The sequence below is a fragment of the Uranotaenia lowii genome, chromosome 1 (assembly GCF_029784155.1).
Source record: "Uranotaenia lowii strain MFRU-FL chromosome 1, ASM2978415v1, whole genome shotgun sequence".
Lineage (NCBI taxonomy): Eukaryota > Metazoa > Arthropoda > Insecta > Diptera > Culicidae > Uranotaenia > Uranotaenia lowii.
In genome coordinates this window covers 194,152,192-194,179,940 of record NC_073691.1, presented here as the reverse complement: position 1 = coordinate 194,179,940, position 27,749 = coordinate 194,152,192, and the positions used below count along the sequence as shown (strand labels likewise).

Below are 27,749 nucleotides of genomic sequence, written 5' to 3'. Positions count from 1 at the left end.
TTGCGCATCATCTGTCCATACGGAAGATAATCATACGCAGCTACAACTTCACCATTTCGAACCACTAATCGCGTTGAACGTTCGTGATCCAACAATACGCTGTAGAACAGACCATTTCGGAAGAATCCTACAAGCCCCAGGGGTCCATATACGTAGGCCGTGACGGTGTTTATGGACAAGTTAGGTTCGTCTACGTTCGGATATTTCTTCGAGAACTCTGCCAAGGTTCGGCCTTCGTTATCGCGAACGTAGTACAGCTCCGTTAGAAGTTGATTTTGGGCATTTCTGACACGCTTGAGAACTCGCTCTCCACGAATGTCGTAAGCGTATTCGATGGTTTGACGGGGGTTATTCGTGATGACTTTTGAAACTCTTTGGGTAAGCGGATCATATTCAAGCTTTTCAACATTTTTATGCTCTGCCTTGATCACGTTTCCCTCACTGTCATGTTGAATATCGAATTTGTTCTTGTTGTAGCCTAGAATGAGCTTTGATATGCGATTGTTGAACGGTTGGTACTGAAATTGGTACCGTTTGAAACCTGTATAGAACAATTTATGGTTACCATTTGGATCGATGTCGAAGGACTCCACGTCTGCTGGTGAGTTTCCTAGGGTCGTTACTAGAAACTCCTTTATTTTAAGTAGAATATTTTGCTTACTTCTCTCACTAACACCTTTCAAAGCATTAAGTAATTTGTGATGTAGTTTTGCATTTTGAACTTTTTGTTCAATGGAGCTCAAACATTTTTTAACTTTCTTCTCTTCCGAAGGAAACCAGATACTGCATAGTGATGAATTGAATTTAAAATCAGAACTAATCAACAAATTCAAAGCAATTCGTTGAGCTACCGTATCCAACGGATCAATCGACAAAAAGTCCGCACTAGCCTCAAAAAGACCAGTTATTCCATGAGCGGTACTGATTATACCATCATTTACAAGTTCTCTCCACAGATTCCCAGAATCGGTACCCAACAACTTTCCAAACCCTTGCTCATTCAGTGGATCTTCTAACGTGTTTCTCTCGTCACCGATAAAACTCTTGGCGGACGTCATTTCCATGTGACTACCGTAGGAATAAGCGTGACCGTAGACCACGGGGAAACCCTTCTCGAGCAATGCCGTTGAAATATGTTGCCATCGGAGGTTTTTGGAACATTTAACCGGAACAGCCAGCTCCAAATCCGGATAGAACGTTCTGGTAGGTCTTCCCGAATCATCGACATAACTCAGACGCCGTAGTGCGTCGAAACATGTCTCCGCATCGTCAAGCTTAAACTCTTTCGACGTCAATGCTTTGGCGGTCAGTGGGATCAAGTTTTGGTTACATCTGTCGTGCCATTTCGCCCTAAACTCAGTACGAAGGATGCTCCCGTCCCCTGTCGTTGACTGACCGTAACCTTTCTCGGTGTAGTACAGTTTTTCGCTGAGAAATTCGTTATCGATTGATTCAAGATAACCGGGACTGACGTAGCTGTAGGTCTGATTGAACGTGTCGCTACCGTATTGGTGCTCTAGTTGCGAAACCTTGCCTTCACCGTCGTGTTTTAAGGCTACGATGGGCTGTCGTATGATGTTCTCGCCTATTTGTTGCTTCCTGAAGATTTGCGATACTTCTCCTTTGAGATTGTAATCAAATCCTATCACTAAAGGTTCACCATCAATAACAACGGGATAGTGAATTTCACGGACTTGTTCGTTTTGCCGCACGTACTTTATCGTCAGCGATTGATTGTTGGTGGAGAGTACAAAAGATTTTTCTAGTACGTTTTCTTCCTCATCGAAGAATTGAATCTCGCTGAGGGTCAGGTCGTTGTTTCGCTTTGTGGTTCGCTGTATTCGACCCCTCAGTGCTGGATTCTGCTCACTTTGACCGTAGTCGTATAGAATCATGTGCTTCGGATTGAAGTATTTATTCCTCAATGTATATCTATTTATTAAGGTATCACTCCTTAGGGCTTGTACAATTTCTGGCGTAGCCTCCAAAACACCAGCTTCGCACATTTGTCCCATAAGATTATACTGATAGTAGGATATCTTGTCGACTTCGTTGGTTTCGCCGTAGTGCAGCTGATAGGTTAGCTGATTGAAATCGTTGTGGATGAACTCAACTCTCCCTCCATCCGGTGTTGTTCTTTCAGTAATCAGCTTAGTGGTGGTGTTGAACGTCGAAGTAGTTGACCATTCGGAGAAGATCACTGTCATCTCAGGTGTGAAACTCGCTGAGCTCAGTTTATCCTCGTAATAATTGGGTGGCAGCATTTGCAGCTGATTTCCGTCGCTATCGTACGACCACGTTGTCAGGAGGTTCTTGTAATCCTTGACCTTTACGTATTCAGCAATTTTTTTGTTCTTGCTGTTGAAAACTTGCACGTGTACTGAGCCATCGGGTTTAGTTTCTTCTTCGTGTGTGAAGCCACTCGATTCAGGGTAGTTCAGTTTTATAAGGCTAACATCGGAAGCTATTTTGTACTCGTGGAAGAATTTACCTCTTACCGAGTCTTGCTTTCCAGGTTTTCCAAGTCTACGTTTAATTTTCAACGGGTTGTCGTAGTACTCAATCTGTGAGTATGGGAAGCCTTGGAACATTTCATTTCCTATTTCGATTGAGCCTTTGACCATACCAGTGTACAGGAAGAATTTAGTGTGGTTTTCGGGGCTATCATTTTCAATGAAATTGAGTTGATATTTAAAAATATTCCCATTTAGTTTATCAAGCGGTAGTGTAGTCCAAACAGTTTCCGCAATCTGGCGTCCCAGAGCGTCGTACGTTTTCTGGCGAACTGAAATGCTTTCGGAGTCTCGGAGTATTAGCTCTTGAACAGGTTCCGATTTCCGATTCAGATATGTTACACAAACTTCTGCTTCAGATATGATAATGATGAGGCCTCTTATTAAAGTTCCAGAGCTTTGAAGGGTAACCTTTGGACTACCACAACAAACTTCCGTTGGATTTTCGAACTCTACAAGGATGCGTCCGTCGATCCATATTGTGACAAATTTAGGTGTTTGAAGAGTTATGAGTTCAGCTGAATTCGGTATGGTGTAGCTAACACCAGCGATGGTTATTTTGTCCTTTTCTAAATACATTTGTATGTGTCCGAATTGGAAAGATAGCTGTTCACCATCAATTCGATACACAAATCTACTCATCATGATATTTGACAAGAAGTTTTGCTTAAAACTCAACTTTCCTTTAAGTGAAATTTCACCTGGGCTCACAGCGTTCACTTCTGAGTTCTGGCTTAGTTCCCAATTGTCTTCCAACGAATACGGTGAAAACATTTCGTACCAACCCCGGCCTGATTTCACCTGAATACGGGAGCTGACCCCACCTTCTTCTTGAACGTACCCTGATGATTCTGAAACAGTCGACTCGTATTGCGTCGGTTTCGAATAGCTAACAAAATACTCCAACGACCCGAGTTCATCCAACTCTCCAATACGTCGATTGTAATCGTCGTAGAGGAAGCGCGAAACTTGTCCATTGTTATGTAATTTGGCCGTTATCTGAGAGCTGCGAGGATCGTAGATCGTAGCTTCGAAAGCGTAGTTGAGTGGACTGATTCGAACGTTGTCCATGTCGATAGCCACATTAGGAGTTATTGTCAGGGTAGCATCTTGATTGCCGTTGTTCATATTCAAGTAAGCTTTGTTAGTCACAGCTTCTAGATAAACCCAGTCCCCAATAGAGTGCTTGAAAACGCCGTTAAATTTATCCCAAAAAATTCTGAACGTCATCCAAGTGCTATTCGATCCAAGCGTAATGCTTTCATTGGTTCTGACCCAGGCACTTATAACGTAATCGTCTGTGTACCTAACGTTGATAAGTTTTTTCACAAACCGGTCATCTTTGTTCAATCTAAGATAATTTCTACCGGTCCCTGCGAACCCATCTTTTACGATTCTACTACCATCTTGAATTGACTTTCCATTAACCGTCCACTCGGTGGCATCTTCGTAGTCCTCAAAGCCCAAAAAATGTATTTCATTCAGCGCTTTGCTGTACGGTGTCAGCTTGAGAATGTCGTACACTCCACTCCTGTCGAACAGAACATCATCCGGGTCCAGTTTGCTTCGGCTTTGCTGGTCCTCGTTTCTGTGCTGTTGTTCGTCGTTCAACCGTTTGATGTATTCGGGGTTAACCACTTCACCGGAAGCAGTTCTCACAGTAGTCGAGGCATCGTTGTTCGCGAGATTGATCCGTTCCTCAAAGTAGCCAAACTTTTGCTCCTTTTCTCCCGGTATTACATTCGTTTGCTGGAACACGATCAACCGATTGACCAAGGCTGGTTCGCTGTATTGGTACGTGACCATGTAACGCTCATAAGGAGTCTCTACCGTTTCTCTCGTTATCAAATTGACGCTAAGGGGCTGGTCGTGTAGCGTATTGGCTGGTCGAATAACGGTTGTATTATCAGCAAGCTTGGTTGTGACCAGGACTTGTGCCGTTGAAGAGGCCCGAACAATCTCTCCTGGGAAGGTCAAGGGCATGCGGTCGTCGTCCGAGTTTATTGGAAACGTCACGAGCTGGACATTGGAATGGTTTTGGGACACTACGTAGTGCGGATATTTAATTGAAATATTGGAAGCAGCAACCGTGCTGAAGATCTTACAGTGTTTGCCATTTTTTTGAGAACATAGACTGATTTTGGAATCGACCGAAGCTTTACTGAGAACTGCTTCGGAACCTATTGGTAATTCCCAACGATTCATTCTCAAGGTTTCTGGGTCCACTTTTGCTGACGTTATTGCATGTCCATCAAACGTCACGTTGTATCCACCAGTTATGATACCCTCTCTATTGACTTGCATCATGTACTTGTCGAAGTTCAATGGAAGCTGAATTTGACATTCGGCGTAGTCTAAGATTAGCTGGAATTCAGTTGAAGGTGTTTTGGGTTTACCGAATGTATCCAGAGCCTTAACAAATTTTAGTTTGAATTTATTTAGACTCTTGTCTTTAAAAAATTTGAAATCGCAACTGAGCATATCTAGCTGCTCATCTCTCAAATCCAGGGTTATCGTTAAATCCTTTAGATTTTCCACATCAAGGTTGATCGAATGTCGTTGAACAACTGAAAAAGTGTGATCCAATAAATAAAACTGAACCTTCATTGAAATCAAACCATTCCCATCGATGCTAATTGTACGCATTGTCAGAAGATTGTTATACAAAGCCAAAGAGTTGCCGCCTATTAAATTTTTGAAATCATCCCAAAATTGCTTGGCTATTTTTGTTTGATCTTCATGAGCTGCTCCACAAATTTCGATGTGCTTAGCAAAGCTGTCTAAGCTGTTGGAACTAACTTCATCTGAACTTTTGTTTAAAATAGTTGTTACGACCTTATCTGTTTCGTTCCACCGAATCAAAGACAATTGATCTTCTGTTAGGTGCACGATACCACGATTTATGAAAACTATAGATTCGGGTGATTTGAGAAGCTGTTGAGACTTTTGTAGCCACTTTTGGGTATCGGTTTCCCAACGTTCGTAAAAGATACTTTTTTCAGACAAAAACATAAAGTGATCATCATGAAAGTCTGCTCTAAAGTTTTCAGCTGAACTTTTTCGTTCGATTGTGTCCAGTACCCATGTTTTGGTATCATTTTTGTTGAAGACGTGAATATAGATGTCCGATTTCTCACTGTTTTTGTCATTGTAAATTACCACAATGGCAAAATATTTCTCCTTCAGGTGAGGTTGGTAGCTGCTGATTTTACTACCTTTGAAATATGGCACTTGGAGCTCTTGTTTGTCCACGAATGTGTTCCAACCGGAGTTGTCTTTCAATGAAATCGTCATTAGAGTTCGGTCAGTGTTCTGTGTTATTTTCAGGGAATATCCGGGACCGGTAGAAAAGTCTGACATACTGGACCAAATTTGTTGAAACTTTGTTGTGTCTACAGATTGAGCAGCCTCTTCGAAAGTGTACAATGTCTTAGATGGTAGAGCGATGCGTTCCAGTCTGTTGGTGGAGCTGTATTGGAAGCCGATTACTGCATCATCTTCCCCGTTTTGCTGAATCTTGTGCAGAAATTGAAGCTCACCCTCTAATAAATATTCTAAATTTAAGCTTTGATCATAGTCCGGTGTTGAAATGCTAATGGTTTTTAATAATTGTAATCCATTTTGGCTATCCATGTAGCCTAACTCAACTTTGGTCCCCATTTGATCATTCACCTCGGAAAGAAGCTTCATTTGATTGTAATTTATTTATTTATTTCTGGAGTCTTTGACTATTGTCATACAGACTGATTGTTTAAGATTAGCTTATATTTAGATTACATTGCAATTAGGTTAGGTGACGTCACGGATTGCACATTTAAACTTAGATTTTGTAACATGATAGTCAAACAAGTGAGAAACAGCATTGAAAACTTCACAACATCGAAAGAGTGGGTGATTCTGTCCGAAGACAGTCCTGCTTCTTGGCAGCCAAAACATGGTTTGATTACGCAGTCGGCGTGCTGGAACGTATATGTTCAATCTCTGAAGCAATTGCGGGCAGTCAACGGCATTTGTCAAGATATCGTAAACGAAGGTGCGCTGTAGAAAGGTTCTTCTTTGGCTCAAAGACGTCATTGATAGCAAGGCACACCTCTCAGAATAGGGTGGTAACCGTACGGGATCTTGCCATGGCAATCGTCGCAGGGCGTAGCGGAGGAATTTTTTCTGAATCCTTTCGAGTCTTTCGCTGTGGACAGAGTGGTAGGGTGCCCAGACCGGTACCGCATATTCCAGAACACTGCGTACCAATGAGCAGAAAACTGTTTTCAAAGCATACGGGTCCTCAAAGCTGAGTGTATTCCGACGCAGGAAGCCGAGCAAAGCGAAGGCTTTGGCTACAGTGGTCGCGGTGTGCTGAACAAATGAGAGCTTTTGGTCAAACGTTATTCCGAGGTCTTTAATAAAGCTTACTCTTTCGAGAGAGGTGTCCCTTAGACCGTAGTCGTAGACAACAGAGGCTCTAGTTCTGAAAAAGCTTATACACTTGCATTTTTCGGCGTTAACCTCCATACCGTGTAATCCACACCATACTAATAATCGATCGACGTCCTCCTGAAGCGCAACACAATCCAATATCGAATCGATGGTCCGGTAGATTTTGAGATCATCTGCAAACAGCAGTTTCGGCGACTGAAGGAATGTTGCCAGGTCGTTAATAAAAATCACGAAGATGAGCGGTCCAAGATGACTACCCTGCGGAACACCAGACGGCATGTCGAATACGGAGGAGTGAGTCCCACGAATGTTTATAAAGCCTTTACGATTCAGCAGATACGAATACAGCCATTTAGTTGCCCACTCGGGAAATCCATATCGATCAAGTTTTTCTCTTACGATTCTGTGAGGTACTTTGTCGAAAGCTTTAGCAAAATCTACGTATATCGAATCCACTTGCAGTTTTTTACCTGTTGCAGAATGCAAATCGCTGGCATAAATCATTAAGTTAGTCAAGGTTGATCTTTTTTTGATGAACCCGTGCTGGACATCGGTTAGAATTGGAGAGGCTGCTGAGTAGATTCTCTCGTATATCAGGACTTCTAGCACTTTGGAAAAGCAGCAAAGAATCGATATTGGCCTGTAATTCTCCACACGATGAGCATTTCCTGACTTATGGATCGGTGAGATTGATGCGATTTTCCACAGAGTAGGAAAAGTACCTTCCGAGATCGATCGATTGAAAATCATGCACAGCGGTGTGACAAGCGAAGCAGCTATCTTTACAACAAGCGATGTTGGAATCCCATCAGGCCCAGATCCTTTCGAGGGATCAAGAGAATTTAGTACTTTAAGAACTTCTTGTTCACTGAAAACGGGTTGCGGTAGAATGATGTCATAGCTAGGAAGTGTATCAAAGTACACATTATTACAATCAGGAGTGACTGGGCTATACACGCTGCTAAAAAAATCTGCAAACAAGTCAGCTGACTCTTTGATGTTTTCCGATGTGCGTCCTTGAAGCGTCATAGACGATGGGATACAATTAGTAAGGCGGCGGCTATTGATGTATTTCCAGAATGTCGAAGGATCTTGCTTCACGTTGCGTTCGATGTTAGAAATATATTGGTTGAAAACAGCGTTGCGAAGAGTCGAATATGCAATCTCTAGCCTTGAGAGCATTGACTTGTTTTGGTCCGTTCGGTCTCGAAGGTAGCGTTTACGGGCTTTGCGAACTAAGTTGCGGCTCCTCCGTAACTCAGAATTCCACCAAGGGAGCTTGTAAGGCTGATGTCGGGGTAGTCGTTTAGGCGGCGTGTGAATGTGTAAGACGTCCCAGAGATGATCATAGAAGGTTGATACAGCAACATCGATGTTCAGACCTTCGAAAAGTATTTGCCAGTTTGTGTTCAGTAACAATTCCATAACACGGTCGGTATCACAGTGCATAAAATCTAGATTTAGTCTATGCGAGCTAACGGGATCCGTAAGCTCGTCAGAAAAATAGTCGAGCAGTAAAACAGTTGGATAATGATGTCGGTCGGTGTTTAAAATTGCGTTTGGAGGGTGTAAAATATCAGCTAAATCGGGTCTATTCACAAACAGAAGGTCTAGAATTCTACCATTGGCGTTCGCAAGCGAACACATCTGAGACAACCCGCAGGCTATCGTCGATTCGATGACAGCAAGCTCCTGCTCGGTGGAGGCGTTTACTGGTAAAAATCCATCTGCATCCTCGTCGGAGGTCCAAAGCAAATTCGGTAGGTTGTAATCCCCAGCCAAGACGATTATATCATTACTACTAATCATATTCGTCAAGAATTCGAGAGCAGACATGTGAGATGCATACATGGCAGTTTCGCTGTTTGGCCTAAAATAGGCACAGCAGAAATAGACATTGCGACACCGATCTTTGATTCGCACAACAACTTGCTCTAGGTGGTCACAGCCTGGTATCGCAACCGAGGCTACGTCTATACCATGTCGAACTGCAATTAACACACCTCCTCCACGTCTTAGATGGCTTGTGTTGGCATTTCTATCATTACGGTAGATCTTATAGTTAGAGGCTAGTTCACTGTTGCCGATGTCGTTCTTCAGCCAAGTCTCTGTTATCATGATGACATCATAGTCACATGAAGACAGTGCTAACAAAAACTCATTGGTTTTGGTACGCATACCACCGGCGTTCTGGTAATACACCATTAGCTGGGCGTTTGAGTTCGTTGTGGCGGAATGAGCGAGAACTGATGTGCTGAATGGAGCGGGTGATGGCGGAGAAGAATCAGCAGTGGCGGGTTGAGTTTCTTGATACGGTTGATTATCGAAGTTGGTCGCCTCGCTCAAATTGGAGTCGCGAAAGGTGTCATTTGATTCGGTTTGAATTCCAAACGGGGCTGCTTCGGGTTGGGAAAAAAACGTTCGGAAGTATTCTCTACAAACTGGCGAAAACGAATTCCAGCGGGCCAGGTCTCTGATGACAAAGCTTTCTCTTTAAAGTCAAGAGAAATTCCAACTTTGTAAGAGACAAATGACAAGGTGCTAACTTCTCTGCCCAGGGGAACCAATTTTTTTAGTTGAACTTCATCTGTACCTAGTTGGGAACGCACAAACCGCAGAATGTTTTCTTCAGGCGCACTTGGAGCAATACCAGAAAGATAGAGCCAGAATGAGGGAGATGCCGTAAACAAATGGTTTTGAATCGTGATTTCGTTGTTAGCCGCACCGGTACCCACGGCGCACATTAGGTTTGGCTGACGTGCACTGATGTTCTCGATAACAAGTGGTTTATCACGACGACGTTTAAGATGAGCAGAAGTAGGTGCAGCGGATCCCATGGAAGGACCAGCTCTTGGTTTGAGAGTAGGAGTGGCACAAACGTTTATCGGAGGAGGGTTAGAACGTAGTTCATTCCTGACTTCTTGTAGAATACTCTCGCGGATCTCAGTTCTAAGTGAATCCTTCAAGGAGTCAATTAAAGCATTGTTTGCAACGTTGGTTGAAATCAAAGCATTAGAAAAACGAGCTTTGGATATCATCAACTTGCAACCGTTGCACATCCAAACAAGATGCGTATTTTTGCGAAGATCCGCGCGAGAGTTTTCATGCAGACCCGAGCATTTGAGGCAAACAACAATCGAGCAAAAAACTCCGCATTTGACAAATTCCCCATCAAAAGTATTAGCGCACTTTTCACATAGATTCGACATTGTGAAAACTTATTTCCTGATAAAATGTTACCAAAGTTGACGTTCAGGTGGCGCTGCTGTGTAATTTGTCAAATGGGCTTCACGGGCTTCAGCTGTCAGCTGTCACTAAAATTTTTTTTTGAACCCGGGCTCCCGGTCTAGAATGTTGACGTTACCTGGATCCTCTTAGCTGGAGCGAGATGGAGAATGATGTTGTTTACTTTTTGTAGCTCGGCAAATCTTCAGCGGAGTAAGCAGGATAGGGCGTGTTTGTTTTGATGGGAGTATCGGGGTCCGTAAATAAAAACAGCAGAAGCAGCAGTTGTTTTTTATTGGGCCGTATGCAGGTTTTTTAAGAAATTGCACTTATCGGACTGTGTTCGGCGGAGTTCCGGAACGGTAGTGGGTTCGGTTCGGTGAATTGAAGTTAAGTTGTATATCGGAGTGATTTACATGCCTGATCTGAATTAAATTCCATTGAACAGCGATTGATAGGGGATTTTCTACACCCGTAGAGGTAGAAGATGAAGCAACGAACCAGTTCTGAGTGCCTTGTATTGTTTCCATACTCTGAGGATGACCTCCGTAAACGTATTGGAGCTTCCCGTTGCTGACTATCCATCTCTGGTCAACAATGTTAAACTCCACAGTTATCTCATCATTACCAAGAATACCAAACTTCATTTCATCCGCAAAAGCTTCATCATACTTCCTTACCAGCTGAATCTGTACCTGATCCTTCACCAGATAATACTCATGAATGTCTTCGAACACCGTATCGTGATAGTTGACAACAATACAATCCTTTCCAATACTCCAGTGATGTCCGAGCACACCTTCAGCCACTTCACTAGGGTTGAAACGCACACTGTAATACGCCATGAGCTTGATCGGTAGACCCATGCGATCTTGCATATCGATCAAAGGGAAAGAAAAATCCAGCTGTCCGGTTATTTTGTTAACCGCTTTCTCGAAGTAGCTTTCGTCGAAGCTATTCCTGAGCCAACGAATTTTTTTTGGAAAATTTGCCGTAATTTGTACCTTGGAACTTGGCTTCAACTTGATCACATTTGGTGCTGGAGCAGTATCACTGTCAATTTTTGGCGTTGTTGGAATTGTCTTAACGTCTAGAACTTCTAACGTTATCTCCTGCAGAAATCCTTTATAGAAAGCCAGTACTTTGATTTCATTGGCTTCTTGTTTTGCTGAAGCGATTTTAGCGTACTTGAAGTTTACGCCCTTGTCTCTAGGAAAACCATGACTTACGCATTGTTCCGATACTTCAAGGTACTCAATTCCCGAGGGACCTGTCCCAATCAAAGCCGTTCTAGTATCGCTGGAGTTCACTATTACTACAGTTTCTAACAAGTCTGGATTCCAACCAAACGTAGTAGAAAATTGTGGACAATAGTATTTGAAAACTGACTGATCATTTTCAACGGAGTAAACATTCAATCCGTGCTCGGAAACGTACAGAATGAGATCATTGCTTTGAAAAATCTTCGACGAGGTTGAGGTCAAATTCAAGTTCAATTGTTTATCCACTTGGAGGTCCGATTGTGACAGTTTATGAAAAATTGTTCCACTGACTGTTGTTCGCGTTAGGTAGGTGGGGAGTTCGTTTTTTCTCAGAACAAGTGCGACCCGATCGTCTCCAAAATCGTTCATAATGTCTTCTAACTCTACATTCACTTCCCCATTTTCCAATGACACTGAATAGTAATACGAGTCATCTGCGTCGAAGCGTAAAGCCTTGGTTCCGAAGCTATCCCGAAACAGTAGCACTTTTGCTTCACCCGCTAATTCGTCTCCATCATCTACCGCCAAGTCTTTGAGCTCGTCGACATCAATCCCATGTAGTCCACTGCTGTTCACAAAGATTACTGCTCTGAGATCACCATTCTCGGCCACACACCACGAGTTGTAAGGACGATTGACGGCCGTAGGAAAGATTGATCTACTGAGTAGCACTTCGTAACCATCCTCTGCTTCGTTCCAACCATACTTGATCAATTGTCGACCAAACTTCACTAATACAGTTTTCCAGGTCGAGTCGAGTGGCTTGATGGAAGTTTCCACCCCTGCTAAAGGTTTTAGCTGAACTTTTGCTCGGCGCACTTTTTTCTCCACTAACATGGTCGAGGTTATCTTTGGCTCTCTTTTTAACAGACTTATGATAACGTAGATTGTTTGGTACAGATTTTATAGGAAAATCCATCTACGTTTCACTTTCTTGTGTCTATTCACCAGCACCGGACTTAAGTGCAGTCCTTTGGGTGCACAGCTGAGAAAACAAGATGTATTGATGCTTGCTGGTGTACACACTGTATATTCTTCAATCGTGCTTCAATAAAGGAGATCCAGTGAGGAATCGAACTAGTTTATTTTAGTAATATTTACCAACATGAGAAGTTGATTACAGCAGCTGCATCAATATTAAATGTTGAAATGTGCATTGGAATGACTTGAACAGAACGGCTTGAAAGAGATTGTGAACTTCCGATGGTGCAGTTCGGTACTTCGGAAGATTTCTATTTTTACTCGAGCATCGAGAATTTTAAATAGCGCATGATTTTTCTTCCCGCCGATAGAAATATCATAATTTTAAAACCGTTCTTTCTCTGAACTCTTAATACATTCATTCTTAAAGGTATGTGGTATTTTTCGAATACACTCTTTAATCTGTTATTTCGTTCGCTATGATTCTTACTTTTAGATTTTTTTCCTGAAGTTTAGCATGGTCGTCATTAGATTTTGGGACGAGCCCAACGAAATTTATTGTTGTTTCACAATTTCAAGATTTTTGCAAATTCGATCCTAAAATTTGAACAGGTTTGGATTTTCTTTTAAGTGACTATGAAAATTTCAATTTATCTTGAATTTGTCGAGTGCTGTAGCAAAAACTTAGACGTTAGAAAAAAAATATTAAAAAAGCACCGATTTGTCTGAAAAAAAAAAATTAAATTTACAGATTGCAGAGAAAAAAGTTAGATGTCATATTCTACAGACTACATTAAGGGGTGCCTCAAAGTGCTTAAAGTTTCGATATTATAACTCTCCAAAACACCTAAAGGAGACTTTGGGGGTCCAAATTATCGGAATCGATTAACAAACGCGTGTTCGCTGTTTGACGTAAACTTTATTAATACTCATATTCTATGTACAACTATTGCTATTTATACTGTTTGGTGTGTATGTGTGTGTGAGAGATTGGATGTGTCGTATACGCTATTGTACATGCAGTTGGTTGTATGTTATTGCTATTGTTGTTCCCTATTGTCTGCTTCCGTTGTCGACTGTCGTCTGCTGTTGTTGTTGTTGGTAGCCGGCTATTGTCTGTCGCCGGTAATTGCTGCTACCTGAAATTGCGTGTCGCTGATTGGCTGACGCAATTGTCGCGTCGCTGATTGGCCGGCGCAAGCGTCGTGCGTTCTGGATGTGGAATGTTCTCGATGAGAATGTTCTGGAACATTCGATGCGCTGACGTAAGAAGGGATCGGCGGTAAAGTACGCCACAGTACTCCCCCCTTAATGGTTCCAGAATTTGGATGGTATTTTGACCTGGCGTCCTGAACGGGTTCGAACTGGAGGGGTTCTGTCATCGGTGACATCCAAAGGCTGGGTTGAGTTGGTTGAAGAAGTTGGCTCGTCGGGTACGATGAATGCGGCTTTCAGGCGATCAATTGAAATCGGCGAACGCTTGCCGTTGATGTCGATGATGAATACCTTTTTCTTCCGGCGAAGTACTCGGTATGGGCCATCAAAAGGTTGACTGAGTGGAGGTTTAATGGCACATACCTTGACGAAGACGTGGCTGCAGGTTTGCAGATCCTTTTGGATGAAGGTGGCATTCTTGGCGTGGTTGGTCGTAGGCGTTGGTTGCAGCTTATTCATGGCTTTTTTCAGGTCGGCCACGAATTCCGATGACGGTTGTTTCAGTTGATTTTCGACGAAGAAGTCACCTGGCAAACGCAATGAAGTGCCATAGGTGAGATCAGCGATCGTCGCTTGGAGGTCTTCCTTGAGGGCGGTTCTCATTCCGAGGAGCACGAGTGGTAGCGACTCTGTCCACCTAGCGTTTTGGTGACACATAATCGCTGCTTTTAGTTGGCGATGAGTCCTCTCGATTTGCCCATTTGCCTGGGGATGGTATGGCGTTGTGCGAAGATGCGTTATTCCAAGTAAAGTGTTCAGCTCACGGAAGAGCTCCGACTCGAATTGACGACCAAGATCAGTCGTCACGTTGACTGGTACTCCGAACCTTGAGATCCAGCCGTTAACGAATGCTCGAGCGACGGTGATGGCAGTCATATTTGGGATTGGTATGACTTCTGGCCAACGGGTGAATTTGTCTATCATCGTGAGGCAATAGGCATTTCCTTCCGATGGAGGCAAGGGTCCGATGAGGTCCATATGAATGTGTGCAAAACGATCCGATGGGGTATGAATTTGCACAACTGGCGTTTTGTTGTACCGGTGTACCTTAGATTTCTGGCAGGGCAGGCAATGTGTGACGAACATCTTGCAATCTCGACGAATCGATGGCCAAACATATCGATCACTGACAAGTCGTGTCGTTGATCGTATGCCTGGATGCGAATTATTGTGAAGCTTTCTGATGATGGCTTGCCGAAATTCTTTCGGAACAAACGGTCTGATGGCTTCGGTGGAGATGTCACAGTAGATCGGTGTGGAGGATAATGGCGACTTGAGCTTCTTCAGCAGTAAGCTAGTATTTGCTGGAGGGGATCGCAAATACTGCTGTAGCTCGGGATCGGTTTCCTGCTGGGTGGCCATTTGCTCGAAGTCTATTGTTTCGCTAGTGGTCGAGATGGTTTCAATACGGCTGAGCATATCGGCAACCTTGTTCGACTCGCCGGGAACGTGCCGAATATCCGTTGTATACTCGCTGATGAAACCTAGATGACGAGTTTGGGTTGGTGTCGCTTTTTCAGGGCGCTGATGAAAGGCGTGAGTGAGTGGCTTGTGGTCGGTGTAGATGCAGAACTCACGTCCGATGAGGGTGTCCTTGAAGTACTTGACCGCTTCGTACATTGCGTAGAGCTCACGATCGTATGTACTTGCCTTTCGTAGGGCTTCCTTCAATTTGCGGGAAAAGAATGCGAGTGGCTGGCATCCTTTTTCGGTGATTTGGTGCAGAACAGCGCCAATTGCTGTTCCTGAAGCATCGACGTCTAATGCTAATTTCGCTTGGGCCGATGGGTGAGCGAGTTGAGTAGCATTAGCTAAAGCTGTTTTACACTGCTGGAATGCTGCGAGGGTGATCTCGTTCCATTGCAGAGGTGTTTGGTCGTTTCGGATGTTACCGGTAATCATTTGCTGGAGCAACTGTTGCTGGGCGGCAGCGCCGGGTAGGAAACGACGATAGAAATTTATTGTTCCTAAAAATCGCTTCATCTGCCGGGCAGTCGTAGGTTGAGGAAAATTCATCACAGCTTCGACTTTACTCGGGTTTGGTTTGATGCCCTCAGGAGTGATCAGATGACCCAGGAATTTCACCTCAGATTTCCCGATTTGGCATTTGCTGGCGTTGATGGTCAGGTTGTTTTCCCTCAGGATCTGGAATACTTGACGCAGATGCTGTTCATGCTCTTCGACGCTGGCGGAGGCGATGCATAAGTCGTCGACGTACGGAAAAACATATTCCAGGTGGCCTAAAATCTGATGGAGGTGCCTCTGGAGAGTTTGACCAGCGTTTCGCAATCCGAATGTCATGAACTTGAACTCGAAAAGGCCAAACGGGGTCGTAATTGCGGTCTTCGGTACGTCTTCCGGTGCTACGGGAATTTGGTGGTAGGCACGTTGCAGATCAATGCATGAGAAAATGCATTTCCCATAGAGGATGTTGGAAAAGTCCTGGATATGTGGCACTGGGTAACGATCGGGAACGGTGATGGCGTTGAGATTCCGATAGTCACCACACGGTCTCCATTTGCCGTTGGATTTGCGTACCATATGTAGAGGACTGGCCCAGGAACTTTTCGATGGTTGGCATATTCCCTGCTCCATGAGGAAACGGAATTCCTCTTTGGCTTCCTTCAGCTTGTCGGGTGGCAACCGGCGGGGGCGACAGAAAACTGGTTGGCCTGTCGTAATGATTTGATGGACGGTGTTCGACTTGGTCGGGTGATGGTTCATATTCAGGATGGTGATGTCTTGGAATTCCTTCAGGATGTCTGAGAAGGGCGAGTTCACATCAAATGTGGTTATCGTTGGCTCGGAGGCAGCGTTGATGTTGTTCACTTGCAGGTTGGTGAGGTTGTCAATCAGCTTGTTGCGTTTCAGATCCACCAGAAGATCAAAGTGCTTCAAAAAATCAGCTCCAATGATCGGGGATTTCACATCGGCGATAGTGAAAATCCACACAAATGGTCGGCGGAGTCCGATGTCCAATTGCAACCGTTTGGTGCCATAAGTTTGTATGGGGCTGCCATTTGCTGCGTAGAGACGATGAGACGGTGAAGGGTGAAGCTGTTCTCGTGGTGTCGGTGGTAGCACGGAAATATCAGCACCAGTGTCGATAAGAAACTGTTGTGCTGATTGCTGATCGTGCACGTGAATACGCAAGATGTCCTTGTTTAGTTCCATGCTGGATACATCGGCTTGTGCTGGTTCGAAGGAGGCTTCGGATGGTTGCGTGCAATCGGGTGATTGCACGGAAATTAATTTTTTGCTGGCCGGGTGTACACGTTCAACTTGCCGTCGTAGAATATACACGGCACGTTGGCGTTGTCTCCTCTCTGCTTCTCGCACTTCTGAGCCTGGGCACCATGTCGGTAGTGGAACCAACATATCCATCGGCGGGAGCTGGTTGACCGGGAGGGCGTTTGTGAGCGACGGTTTGAAGATCGGGTTTGATCTCGGTACGTCGGCCGCTCACGGCTGCGGTATTTTCCACCAAGCACCTTGTCGAGACGGCGAGAAAGTGCCTCGATGCGTTGTTCCAATGCGGACGGTTCGACGGAGTGAACGGATGGCGGATCACTCCTCGGGACTTCCAAAATCTTGTCGGCCACTTTCGCTTGTTCGTCCAATGAGGCGGTTGGCATCGCTGCGATGATGGAACGCACTGTGACTGGCAGTGCACGGAGCCACAAGTTGGAAAGAACGTTGTCCGAACACCCCTCACCACCCAGGCGGCGCATTTCCGAAAGGAGAACGCTCGGCTTCTGGTCACCTTTCGCACCGTCTTGGGCCATGGTGGTTTTTTTCACTACTAAATTCACTGATGTTCCTCAGGAGAGTTTTTTTTTTTCACCACTAGATGCACTGGTTTACTGATGCCACGGTTGGTTCCTTTTAATCACGTCGGGGTCACCAAAATTTGGGGGTCCAAATTATCGGAATCGATTAACAAACGCGTGTTCGCTGTTTGACGTAAACTTTATTAATACTCATATTCTATGTACAACTATTGCTATTTATACTGTTTGGTGTGTATGTGTGTGTGAGAGATTGGATGTGTCGTATACGCTATTGTACATGCAGTTGGTTGTATGTTATTGCTATTGTTGTTCCCTATTGTCTGCTTCCGTTGTCGACTGTCGTCTGCTGTTGTTGTTGTTGGTAGCCGGCTATTGTCTGTCGCCGGTAATTGCTGCTACCTGAAATTGCGTGTCGCTGATTGGCTGACGCAATTGTCGCGTCGCTGATTGGCCGGCGCAAGCGTCGTGCGTTCTGGATGTGGAATGTTCTCGATGAGAATGTTCTGGAACATTCGATGCGCTGACGTAAGAAGGGATCGGCGGTAAAGTACGCCACAAGACCAAAGGGAATCGGGAAAATCGAGTTTTTATTATTGTTGCCAAATAATGCAAAAATGCATAAAACCTTGAGATCGGGAAACCATTAGAGTGTCCATTTCCCGGCCATTTTCCCTTTCCCGGGAATCGGGAAATCTGGTGGCCTGTTTCCCGGGAATTCCCGGGATCCCGGGAAATATTAAAAAAACATGTAAAATATATGCACTTCGATGTAATGTAATGTAGCAGGCTGCTACGCAATTTTTCATATATTTTTCGAACTTTTGGGGGTTTCGTTCAATGAATACGGTGTGGAAATACATATAATCTTTTTAAACTTACCTATTCGAATATAAAAAAAATGTACCAAATGGCAGCAAAATCTCTACTGCCACAGGAATCGGCATATTCTCAATCAGTTTTGTATGATTACATTTTCAACAAGAACATCTTCCAGGCTTTTCCAGAGAAAGAATTTCATACATGTCGGGAATTCCCGGGAATGAAACTACGATTCCCGGGAATCGGGAATTTCCGAATTTTTCAAATTCCTGGGAATTCCCGCCCGGGAAATCCCGGGACGGACACTCTAGAAACCATTTATTCGCAAAAAAATCGAATTTCTGAGACATGGACCGTTGTCCGAGAAGTTCCAAGAAAGTATAGTTTTTTAACCAACTTTTTTTTCGAGATAACATGAAATCTAAATTAAGTCTGATTGAGCTGAAATTTTGCTCAAAATTTGATCATGAAGTACAAAAATTCGGCAAAAATCGACTTTTTTTATTCAAACTGTAGCATCTCTGACACTGCGCAACGCATTTTTTCGTTTAAATTTTGGAGTTCTAAAAATATATTTTTGCATAATTAGTGTCTTTATCACATTTGGCAGGATAAAAGTCTTTAAATGAAAACTTTTTTTCCCAATTGTATGACTCATGAACTTTTAAGGAGAAAATTAATCCCGAGATTTCGATGTTTTCGTCTCAATTAACGTTCGTGAACAGAGCTTTTGTAAGCTTTAACACGTTTAAAATAAAAGTATTTATATGCTTTTAAAAGAGTTCCGTGAGGTCTTGGAGAACATATTTGCAATCTTGGAATGTTTATAATTTCTAGGAAATTATTGGTCACCTAAGCGGAATGTTACCTTAAAAATCACTTATACATTTTCTGTTTTTTTGTACGGAATCATAACCCTTTCAAGTGGAAATCCACTCATTTGAAATTAAAAAAACATTCCAGGAGCTCTCTTGATACGCATAATAGTTAATTCATATCTCATGCTGTTCGTTTATCACGCTTGATTTTCAATTTTAATCTATTTTTTTCTTGAAGCTGTCCTTTCGACTTTTTTTTCTCAATCTTAAGCTATTCTGTCAACTCGCTTGTAATTTTGATCATTTAACTTGAACTATGTGGTTCAGTTTGAAAGTCCTCTCGACACACTTTTTCTAAATATCAAGCTGTTCTTTCGCCTACCTACATAGTTGAATCTCTTCTCAAGCTGTTCTTTCAACCCGTTTGGTTTTCAATTAGATACGATATTGAAGCTGACCTCTTAATTTTTTTTTTTAAATTTCAAGCTGTCCTCTCGACTTGCTTCGACTTCAGCTGAATCTTATCAGACTTGGACGTGGTAAGATTTGGAGCAAACTCGATATTAAAGATGCTTTTCTACATGTGAGCAAATAATAAAAGATTAAAATACGTCTTTTGAACTGTAATCATAGTTTTTTTTTAAATTTATTAGGTAGAATTAGCACCAGAATCAAGAGATATAACAACTTTTATAACTAACAAGGGGCTTTTCGCTTCAAAAGACTTCTTTTTGAAATAGTCATTGCTCCTGAGTTGTTTCAAAAGGTCATGGACCACATATAAGTAGGTTGTCTGGGCACCTTTTGGTATATAGACGATGTTATAGTCGAAGGTTGCAATATGCAAGAACATGAAGTACGACAGGATTAAGTTTTGAAACGTTTCAAGGAATGGCATGTTCAGTTTAACTGGGCGAAATGTGTTTTTCGTGTTAGTAAAATTGAGTTTTGGGGCATACATTATCACCTGAAGGCATATTTCCATGAACCTCTAAAGTTGACGCCATTCTATCCTTTCGACGTTCAGAAAATGAAGCTGAGGTTAGAAGTTTTTTTGGGATTAGCAAATTATTTGAATAAATTCATTCCCAATTTAGCTACTCTTGATGAGCCACTGAGAGCTCTTATACGGAAAGATAATAGTGGACGAAAAAAGAACAAACATCTTTTCAAGAAATTAAAACAGCTATGACAAAGATTTTTCAACAAACAGGATCGAGCTGCGATTACGGCAGACGCTAGCCCAACAGGATTAGTCCGATGACATAGTGAGAGCGATGCGATGCGAATTGGCGAACGCGGCCAATGCGAACTCGAGCGGCGGAACAAATTGACATCTGCTTCGCCGCGTTGAGTATGTCAGGTTTAAGCGATTCACATACATTTTCATCAAATGAAGTTCGCCGTAATGAATCGCATTCGCCGGTTCGCATCGCATCGCACTCACTATGTCATCGGCCTTAGGAGCATTGCTATTGCAGACTGATGCCTCTGGTAAAAGTCGGGTTGTCAATTGTGCATCAAAGTCTCTCTCAGATACCGAAAAAAAATATTGTCAAACAGAAAAAGAAGTTTTGGTAATAGTTTGGAGTGTTGAGAGATTTTACACATATTTGTATCGCAGTGAATTCGATATATTGACGGATTGTAAAGCTTTGGAGTTTTTATTCACTGAACGTTCTAGACCTTGCGCTAGAACAGAGCGTTGGATTTTGCGGTTTCAAACCTCCGATTACAAATTATTTGCATACCAGGTGAAAGGAATTTGGCAGAGGTTTTGTCACGTTTAGGAACACTTCGACCTGTTCCTTTCGATACCGATGAAGAATTGATGATCAGAAATGTTGCACTTGTAGCTGCAACGATAGCAGCATTGGGATGGGATGAGATCGAAAGTACTTCGAGAAACAATCCTCAAATAAAACAGATTATAGAACTCTTGTACCTAGACAATTTAGGAAGTTTGCCGTTGCCATTTAAGGTGGTAACCAATGAACTTTGTTGCTGTGGAGACGTCTTACTTAGAGCGGATAGGATCGTTATTCCCACTGAACTTCGTGATAAAGTGCTACGAGTTGCACATGAGGGTCACATCGGAATGCGTATGATGAAATCACATTTACGTTGTGCTGTTTGGTGGCCAAACATGGATTACGATGTAGAGCTCCAATTCCACCAATTCCTATGATAAGGAAAGAATTACTGTATGGGCCTTGGGAAGAAACTGCTGTCGATTTTTTAGGTTCACTTCCTGAGGAACAAATGCTTTTGGTAATCATCGATTACACTAGTTTACAAAATTTTTAAAAAATCGTGAACTTGATTAACTGACCAACATTTTTAATGTAAAATCGGGCGCTGAATCCGAAAATGAAATTAAAAAAAAACTCAGTAGAACCGTTTTTGAGTTATGCTCCAATTATGAAACTTCGGAAAAATTAAAAAAGTTCTTGTACTTAGATTAAAATATCTCGGACGGCATAACAGTAATTTGAAATCTCTTTTTTGCATATTAAAGGTACATAAATTTTCTATCGATCATCTGAACATGGTTTTTGTGTTTGACCAACAGTATTGTTGATATTAGTGACTTTATGAGGAAAAAAATTATAAAAAAACGAATTTTTTTAGAGCAAATTTTGTTTCAACGCAAGATTTTGACACTAATAAAGTCACTAATATCAACAATACTGTTGGTCAAACGCAAAAACAGTGTTCAGATGATCGATAGATTTATTCACCTTCAATATGCAAAAAAGAGATTTCAAATTACTGTTATGCCGTCCGAGATATTTTAATCTAAGTACAAGAACTTTTTTAATTTTTCCGAAATTTCATTTTTGGAGCATAACTCAAAAACGGTTCTACCGAGATTTTTTTGAATTTCATTTTCGGATTCAGCGCCCGATTTTACATTGGAAATGACCTTCAGTTCACTGAGTTCAAAAATGCTGTAAACAAGTGTTATTATAGCCGTTTTGTTGAGGCTTGTGAGATGGAACGAACTGATGCGACAGAAACGATACTACTGTTCCGAGAACACTCCGCGCTGATGGACCACAGTTCAGCGCCGCTTGTGAGGAGTTCAGAGGATTTTGTGAAGATATGAGTATTCGACTGGTCAACACAATTCCTTACTGGCCTCAACAAAACGGAGAGGTGGAGAGGCAGAATCGGACGATACTCAAGCGACTAAAAATTGCCCAAGAATTAGGCGAGGATTGGCGAATTCTAGCTAGAGTTTTTTTTTTGATTAAGTCGTATGAACCAATATTGACAAATTTGTGTTATAGACTGCAAATTATTCATAAAGTAGTATTCTATGTTTGGTAAAAACTTGGTTTCAGTTGATCAATGGATAACTTTATCAAAATGGTTTGAATTTAGGACGTATGACGACTTTCTCATTTTTCAGTGCTATTTGGTTTTTGCGTCGTTTTGCTCTGCCGTGCATTGCCGTGTTGCAAAACGATGCAAAATAAATAAACAGTTCGGCAAGGTGGTTTCACAAAGTTATGCATCGTCACGAAAAGTGCTTCGATAGTGTTGAAAATATACGGGAAAAGAAACGGAAACTGTCTGCAGACTGCAGTGGTGATCTTTAGCAATCCAAACATGGCGAGAAGATGGAAATTGGTATCTGGTGAGTACAATAAGCTTCACTTTTCTTTGTGTGAACAGCTAGTGTTATTTTTGTTATTACAGAGGTAGCCAAAACAGTTGAAAGCAATGGATGATTTTTTTCACTCCTCGAAAGTCCAGTGGCGCCTCAGGTTGTGGCCAAAAATGTCCAGGTGGATTGCAAATGGTCACTCTTCAGCTGTGGTCACTCCAACAGTAGACAGCAATAATTCCAGGTTTCCTTGAAAGGTAATTCCCACGGATAGGATGGATCAGATTGTTGTCTAAAGCTATTCTACAATCAACTCCGAATGAATTGTTGAAGATGTGAGATGTTCAAATCAGTTGTTTGGTATCAAACTTATCGATTGACCTTAAGGACGTTTGCGCCAAATGAGAAATGCTATTAGGACGTAAGTACATCTTCATTCATTAGAACTTCATTTAAGCCAATTTCAAATACACCATCATGTTCCGCTTCCAATTCAACGTTTACTTGCAAATTTGTAGACGATTTAGAACAGTGATACCTGATATTTCTGAGGAAGAGACTACGATACTGCTTTCTGGAAATGAAGAAATACCCGAGTTGAAAGCTGTCAGTTCTACCCGGATCGGAACAAATTCGTAACCGGACCGATTTCTGTCAAAATATTAGTTGTCAGTTTAAATCGGTCCGGTTTTTATTGAAATTCTGTTAGATTTTCCTGACCATTTGGTTATTTTGACAGCTCAATCGCAGAAACTTAGCGTCGTCAGGAAAGTTGTGTCACCAGAGCACTGAATTCGTCTGAATTCGGTTGGATTTCTGGTCAGATTTCTAACCGATTCACGGGTTGATCGGACTGAAATCCAACCGATTTCGGTCCAATTTTCCGATCCGGGTAGTAGTAAAAAAGATGCAGAAGGTCAACCAATAAGGCGCCCCAGGAAAGAACCAATCAAATTTAAGGATTATGTACCGCAATGATTAGTAATAAAAAAAGAAAAAAAAGGGGGCACAAAACACGACACGACAGGACACGACACTTAACGTTCTTACTTAACGGGGAAAGGTCAGTCGGACATCGTCCTGTAGATGAGCAACATCTAGCCCGAAACCGGTCGACAAAAAAAGTAATTTTAAACCCTTTCCCCGTTAAGAAAGAACGTTAAGTGTCGTGTCCTGTAATACGTCGGGTGTTTTGTGTCTAGTAAAAGTTCTTACGTGAGCACATATCATTTAAAATGAGTGAAAAAAGGGGGGTTGTAGGGTCTTGTCTTTAAGATGTTTTAAAAAACATATTAACCGACTGGGGGAAAAGATGAGTAGTTTGGCAGACTTAAAACAGAACGAAGTGACTCAAAGATTCTAAATAAATTATACTATTTTGTTACGTGATTGTGTCCTTATTTCAAGTTAACGAGAACCCTACAGAGATATTCAAGCTTGTACCACTTTTGTTTTAAATTTCAAGCTCTCTTCTCGACTTAATTTAAATTTTTATCTTATCTTAAGCTGCTTTCTTAAACCACATGATTATCTATTTGATAAGATATTGAAGCTGTCCTCTCAACTCGCTTGAAATTTCTTTTGATACGATCAGGCTGTCCCATCAATTCGCTTTTCAATTTCCAGCTGTCGTCTTAACTGGCTTGAAATTTCCATCGATATGATCAGGCTGTTCTCTCAACTCGCCTTTTATTTTCAGGCTGTCCTCTTAACTCGCCTTACAATTTTAAATTGTTCTCCCAACTCGCTTGAAATTTCAATCAATTCGTTCAGGCTCTCCTCTCAACTCGCATAATATTTTAGATTATTTTTAGTTTACAAATTTTACCAACTGGGTAAAAAATAAACTGCTTGATTTTTAATCAAGTTTGATGAAATCTTTTCAATCGTTTTCAACACACCCTCCCGTCCCCTCCTCCCATAGGTAACACATTCTCATCAGATTTTCCATCCAAAATCTACAAAGCGTAACAAGCTGTTATACCCCCTCTCCCTCCTAAATGTGTTACTTAATATTTGAATGGCCCTAAGATGTATACATATTTTGGAATGAAGCAGTTCGTGAAGCGAAATTTGTTCGGATATTTCAAAAGTGTTGCAGTAAAAATAAAGATAAAAAATACACGGATCAACCTATTTACTCAAACAAAACCAAGAATACTTACGTGCCGCATTGTTGGCCGACTTCATCGATTTACCAGTAACGACGGGTTTATCCAGCACATCGTTGTAGCCCCGGATCTTATGTTTGTCCTCGCTCGATCGCATTCCGCTCGATGACGACGAGGGCAGATTGTTGTTGACGTTGTTGCCATTAATATTGTTGTTGAACGAATCGTACTGCTGAGTTTGCTGCTGTTGATGAGGCTGCAGGGAATTATGTTTTTATTAGAATTTAATTGGTTCACTTTGTTGCTGTGTCCGACGTTTCGACGCCTCTGTTTCCTCTTTTTCAAGGATTTCGATTGATAAAAAATTTACCTTATTTTTGTACGACGAAGTGTATTTGATGTACTTGTAATGCTTGTTGTCGTACTTGATATCCTCCGGGGTGAATGTGTACTGCGAATTGATGTGGTTGAAGTGCCGGTTTTTCTCTTCTTTCAGCTGTTGGAATAGAGAATGAAAATTAAAAAAAAAAAAATTAGTCTAAAACAAGGAAAAATCAATACAATTGTATTCTTAGCGGTTTTTTTTATCGAAGACAGCACATTTCCAAGTATTGCGGTTGACTTTAAATAAAGGTTCCACTGAAGCAAAAAAAAAGTCCGAAATCAATTTTCCAAGGAAACCTGGAATATCATTTTCGATAACGAAAACTCCAATTCATTCGAAATTCATGAGCAACATACCTCTACCAAAGAACCATCAACAACAAAAACAACGCCACAACGAAGACACCGATTTGCTCAGAACCCCACCATGATGGTGGGCGATAGAGGTTTACCGAAAACAGGATTCTCTCGTTTCAAGGGGGAGAAGTTGAAGGATTTCAGGTTGGTTGGTTGGAATTTTTGGTGGGGCGAAAACAAAATCAAACAGCAATATGTTCATTTCTTTTCGATTTCTTCGGGGAGCATTATGGACGGGGAATCGATTGATCTCTTCGGATGCGAAACAGTCCCTCTTATTTTTCTCCAAGCAGCATTTTCGAGGGGGTTTCTGTTTCCCGCCGGGAAAATTTCATGAATATTCTAACAACAGTAAAGAGTTTGACATTTTAATTGAATGGTCCAGAGGATTCAATAATCTCCCCAAAGTGGAGAAAAGTTTTAAAGTTGAACAGTTGAACCCCTTTATGGACGATTTTGGGGAAAATTTTTTTCCGATGCACCAGTTCAATTCATGTGCTTCGGTACATAGAGAAGTTTGTCATCCAAAATTTCGTTAAACTACTGGCGAATTACTCTTAAGCCACTGAGCCGCCAATTGAAGCTTCGGGGAGGGGCTCGGAGCAAGGAGGACAAACTAATTCGATTAAGAGCATCCAACACATTTTTGGCAAGCTCCCAACACCGGTTTTTTTTTGGTAGGAAGGTAGTCAAAGTTTTCTTCAGCAAATGGCAAGTTTAAAGAAGAAAAATCTCAACTTGACTTGCAACTTCTTGCCTCGAATCCAATCGAATTGGGCTATGCTACAAGCTTCGCCACCCTCCTCTATCTGTATTGATAGATTTTCGGGGTGGCTTTCAACGTCTCTGGCAAACAGAGGGAGAAGAAAAAATCAACAACATTTGGGGCAAATCTTTGCGAAACCAATCGCAAAAGATTGAAGACGTGCTTTCGCTCCTTAGGTTAGTGGAAAAGTTGGCAAGCCAAAGTTGAACCAACTTCTAATTGAGTGCTTTTAGATGCAAACAAAAGTTGAAGGAGAATCTTAAAGGTTTTATTCCAAACTGTCATTTTATTTGAAACAGAAGTTTAATGAAATACAACATCATTATGTATCTGAAAACCCTTGAAATTTAATGGCGTATTTTTTTTTTGATTCCGGATTTGGCTCTAGAACCGTCAGAATAAAAAAGCAAGTTTCGGGTTTCGAGTTATTCCATACGTAGGTGTGCGTGAGAACGAGCGCAATGTTTACATGCAGCTGTCATTTTGTTCTCCCTTCTGGATTTCTTCATTCGGTTCTTCACATCCGGATTGCCGTTTTTCGTGTCCGGATTGCACTGGACTGCAGATAGTACGATTTTGCTTGGCTGAGAGGTTCAAAATCGCGGCAATAATCATTTGCCCGTTCATTATTTCAACTGTTTTGTTTTCAGCCAAAAACAGCTGTTTAATGTTTTGACAACAACGTTGAGAGTATTGGTGAACTTCTCGCAAAACTGACTTTTTTCTCAGGGCGACTCCGTCCCTTTTTCGAGCGAACCTAGGTTGCCTCTCGAGCAATAAATGAGCACGATGACAGCAGTTAGAGCGAACCTAGGTTGCCTCTAGTTTGCCTCCAGGTGAAAAAAAATACGGTATAAGAATCCAATACCTGGTTTTCGTCTACTCAAAATAATTTAGAAATTAATTTTACTGTAGTTTTAACGTAAAATAGGCTTTTGGTACATCATATTGAATTTACGCATTTCTTGTAGTAATTTCTTCTTTTCTACGTAAATAGCTCATGAATTTCACGTAAAGTCTACGTGAAATCATTTTTTTCATTTTTTCTTTAGCGTTTGGTTCTTGCTAGAAAAAGGAATTGTTGTTAGTCGCCATTTTTTTTACTAAAATTTATGTAGTTTTTCACGTAGCCACGACGTGCAGATTATTTTGCGTGTTCAGTTGGAATAATCTAACCAAAACATGAAAAATAGGGTACCTCTAAATACAACTTTTTTTTCAAATGTACAAAATTGTTTGGGTTTGAATGGTTTCTTTTGTTGGTTCAATTAAACTTTTTTTTTCTGGGTATTAAAATGAGATTAAAGTACACGGGGTTTGACTGGAAATAGTCACTTTTTATTTGTCTTTCTTAAAAATTTTCGTCCCCCGGAGATAGAAGTATGTTATTTTGAACAAAAATTCACTTATATTCAGTCATATATCTGATTGATTCTTGACCAAATATACAGGGTGACAAAAAAGTCCGGTCACACAGAAAAATTTCAATATTTCAAAGAATAAAAAGAAAATTAGATTCT

The 27,749-nt window shown here is 41.8% G+C and overlaps 1 protein-coding gene across 1 annotated transcript in view; it reads right to left on the bottom strand.

Moving 5' to 3' along the window:
* Positions 1–27,749, bottom strand: part of LOC129742071 (proteoglycan Cow) — a 445,000-nt gene that overhangs the window by 14,331 nt on the left and 402,920 nt on the right. Inside the window, exons 7-8 of the mRNA XM_055733918.1 lie at positions 25,093–25,218; positions 24,777–24,978 (exon numbers count right to left, since the gene is read on the bottom strand). Of these exons, the coding sequence (XP_055589893.1) occupies positions 24,777–24,978; positions 25,093–25,218 (328 nt within the window). The remainder of the gene's footprint in view (positions 1–24,776; positions 24,979–25,092; positions 25,219–27,749) is intronic.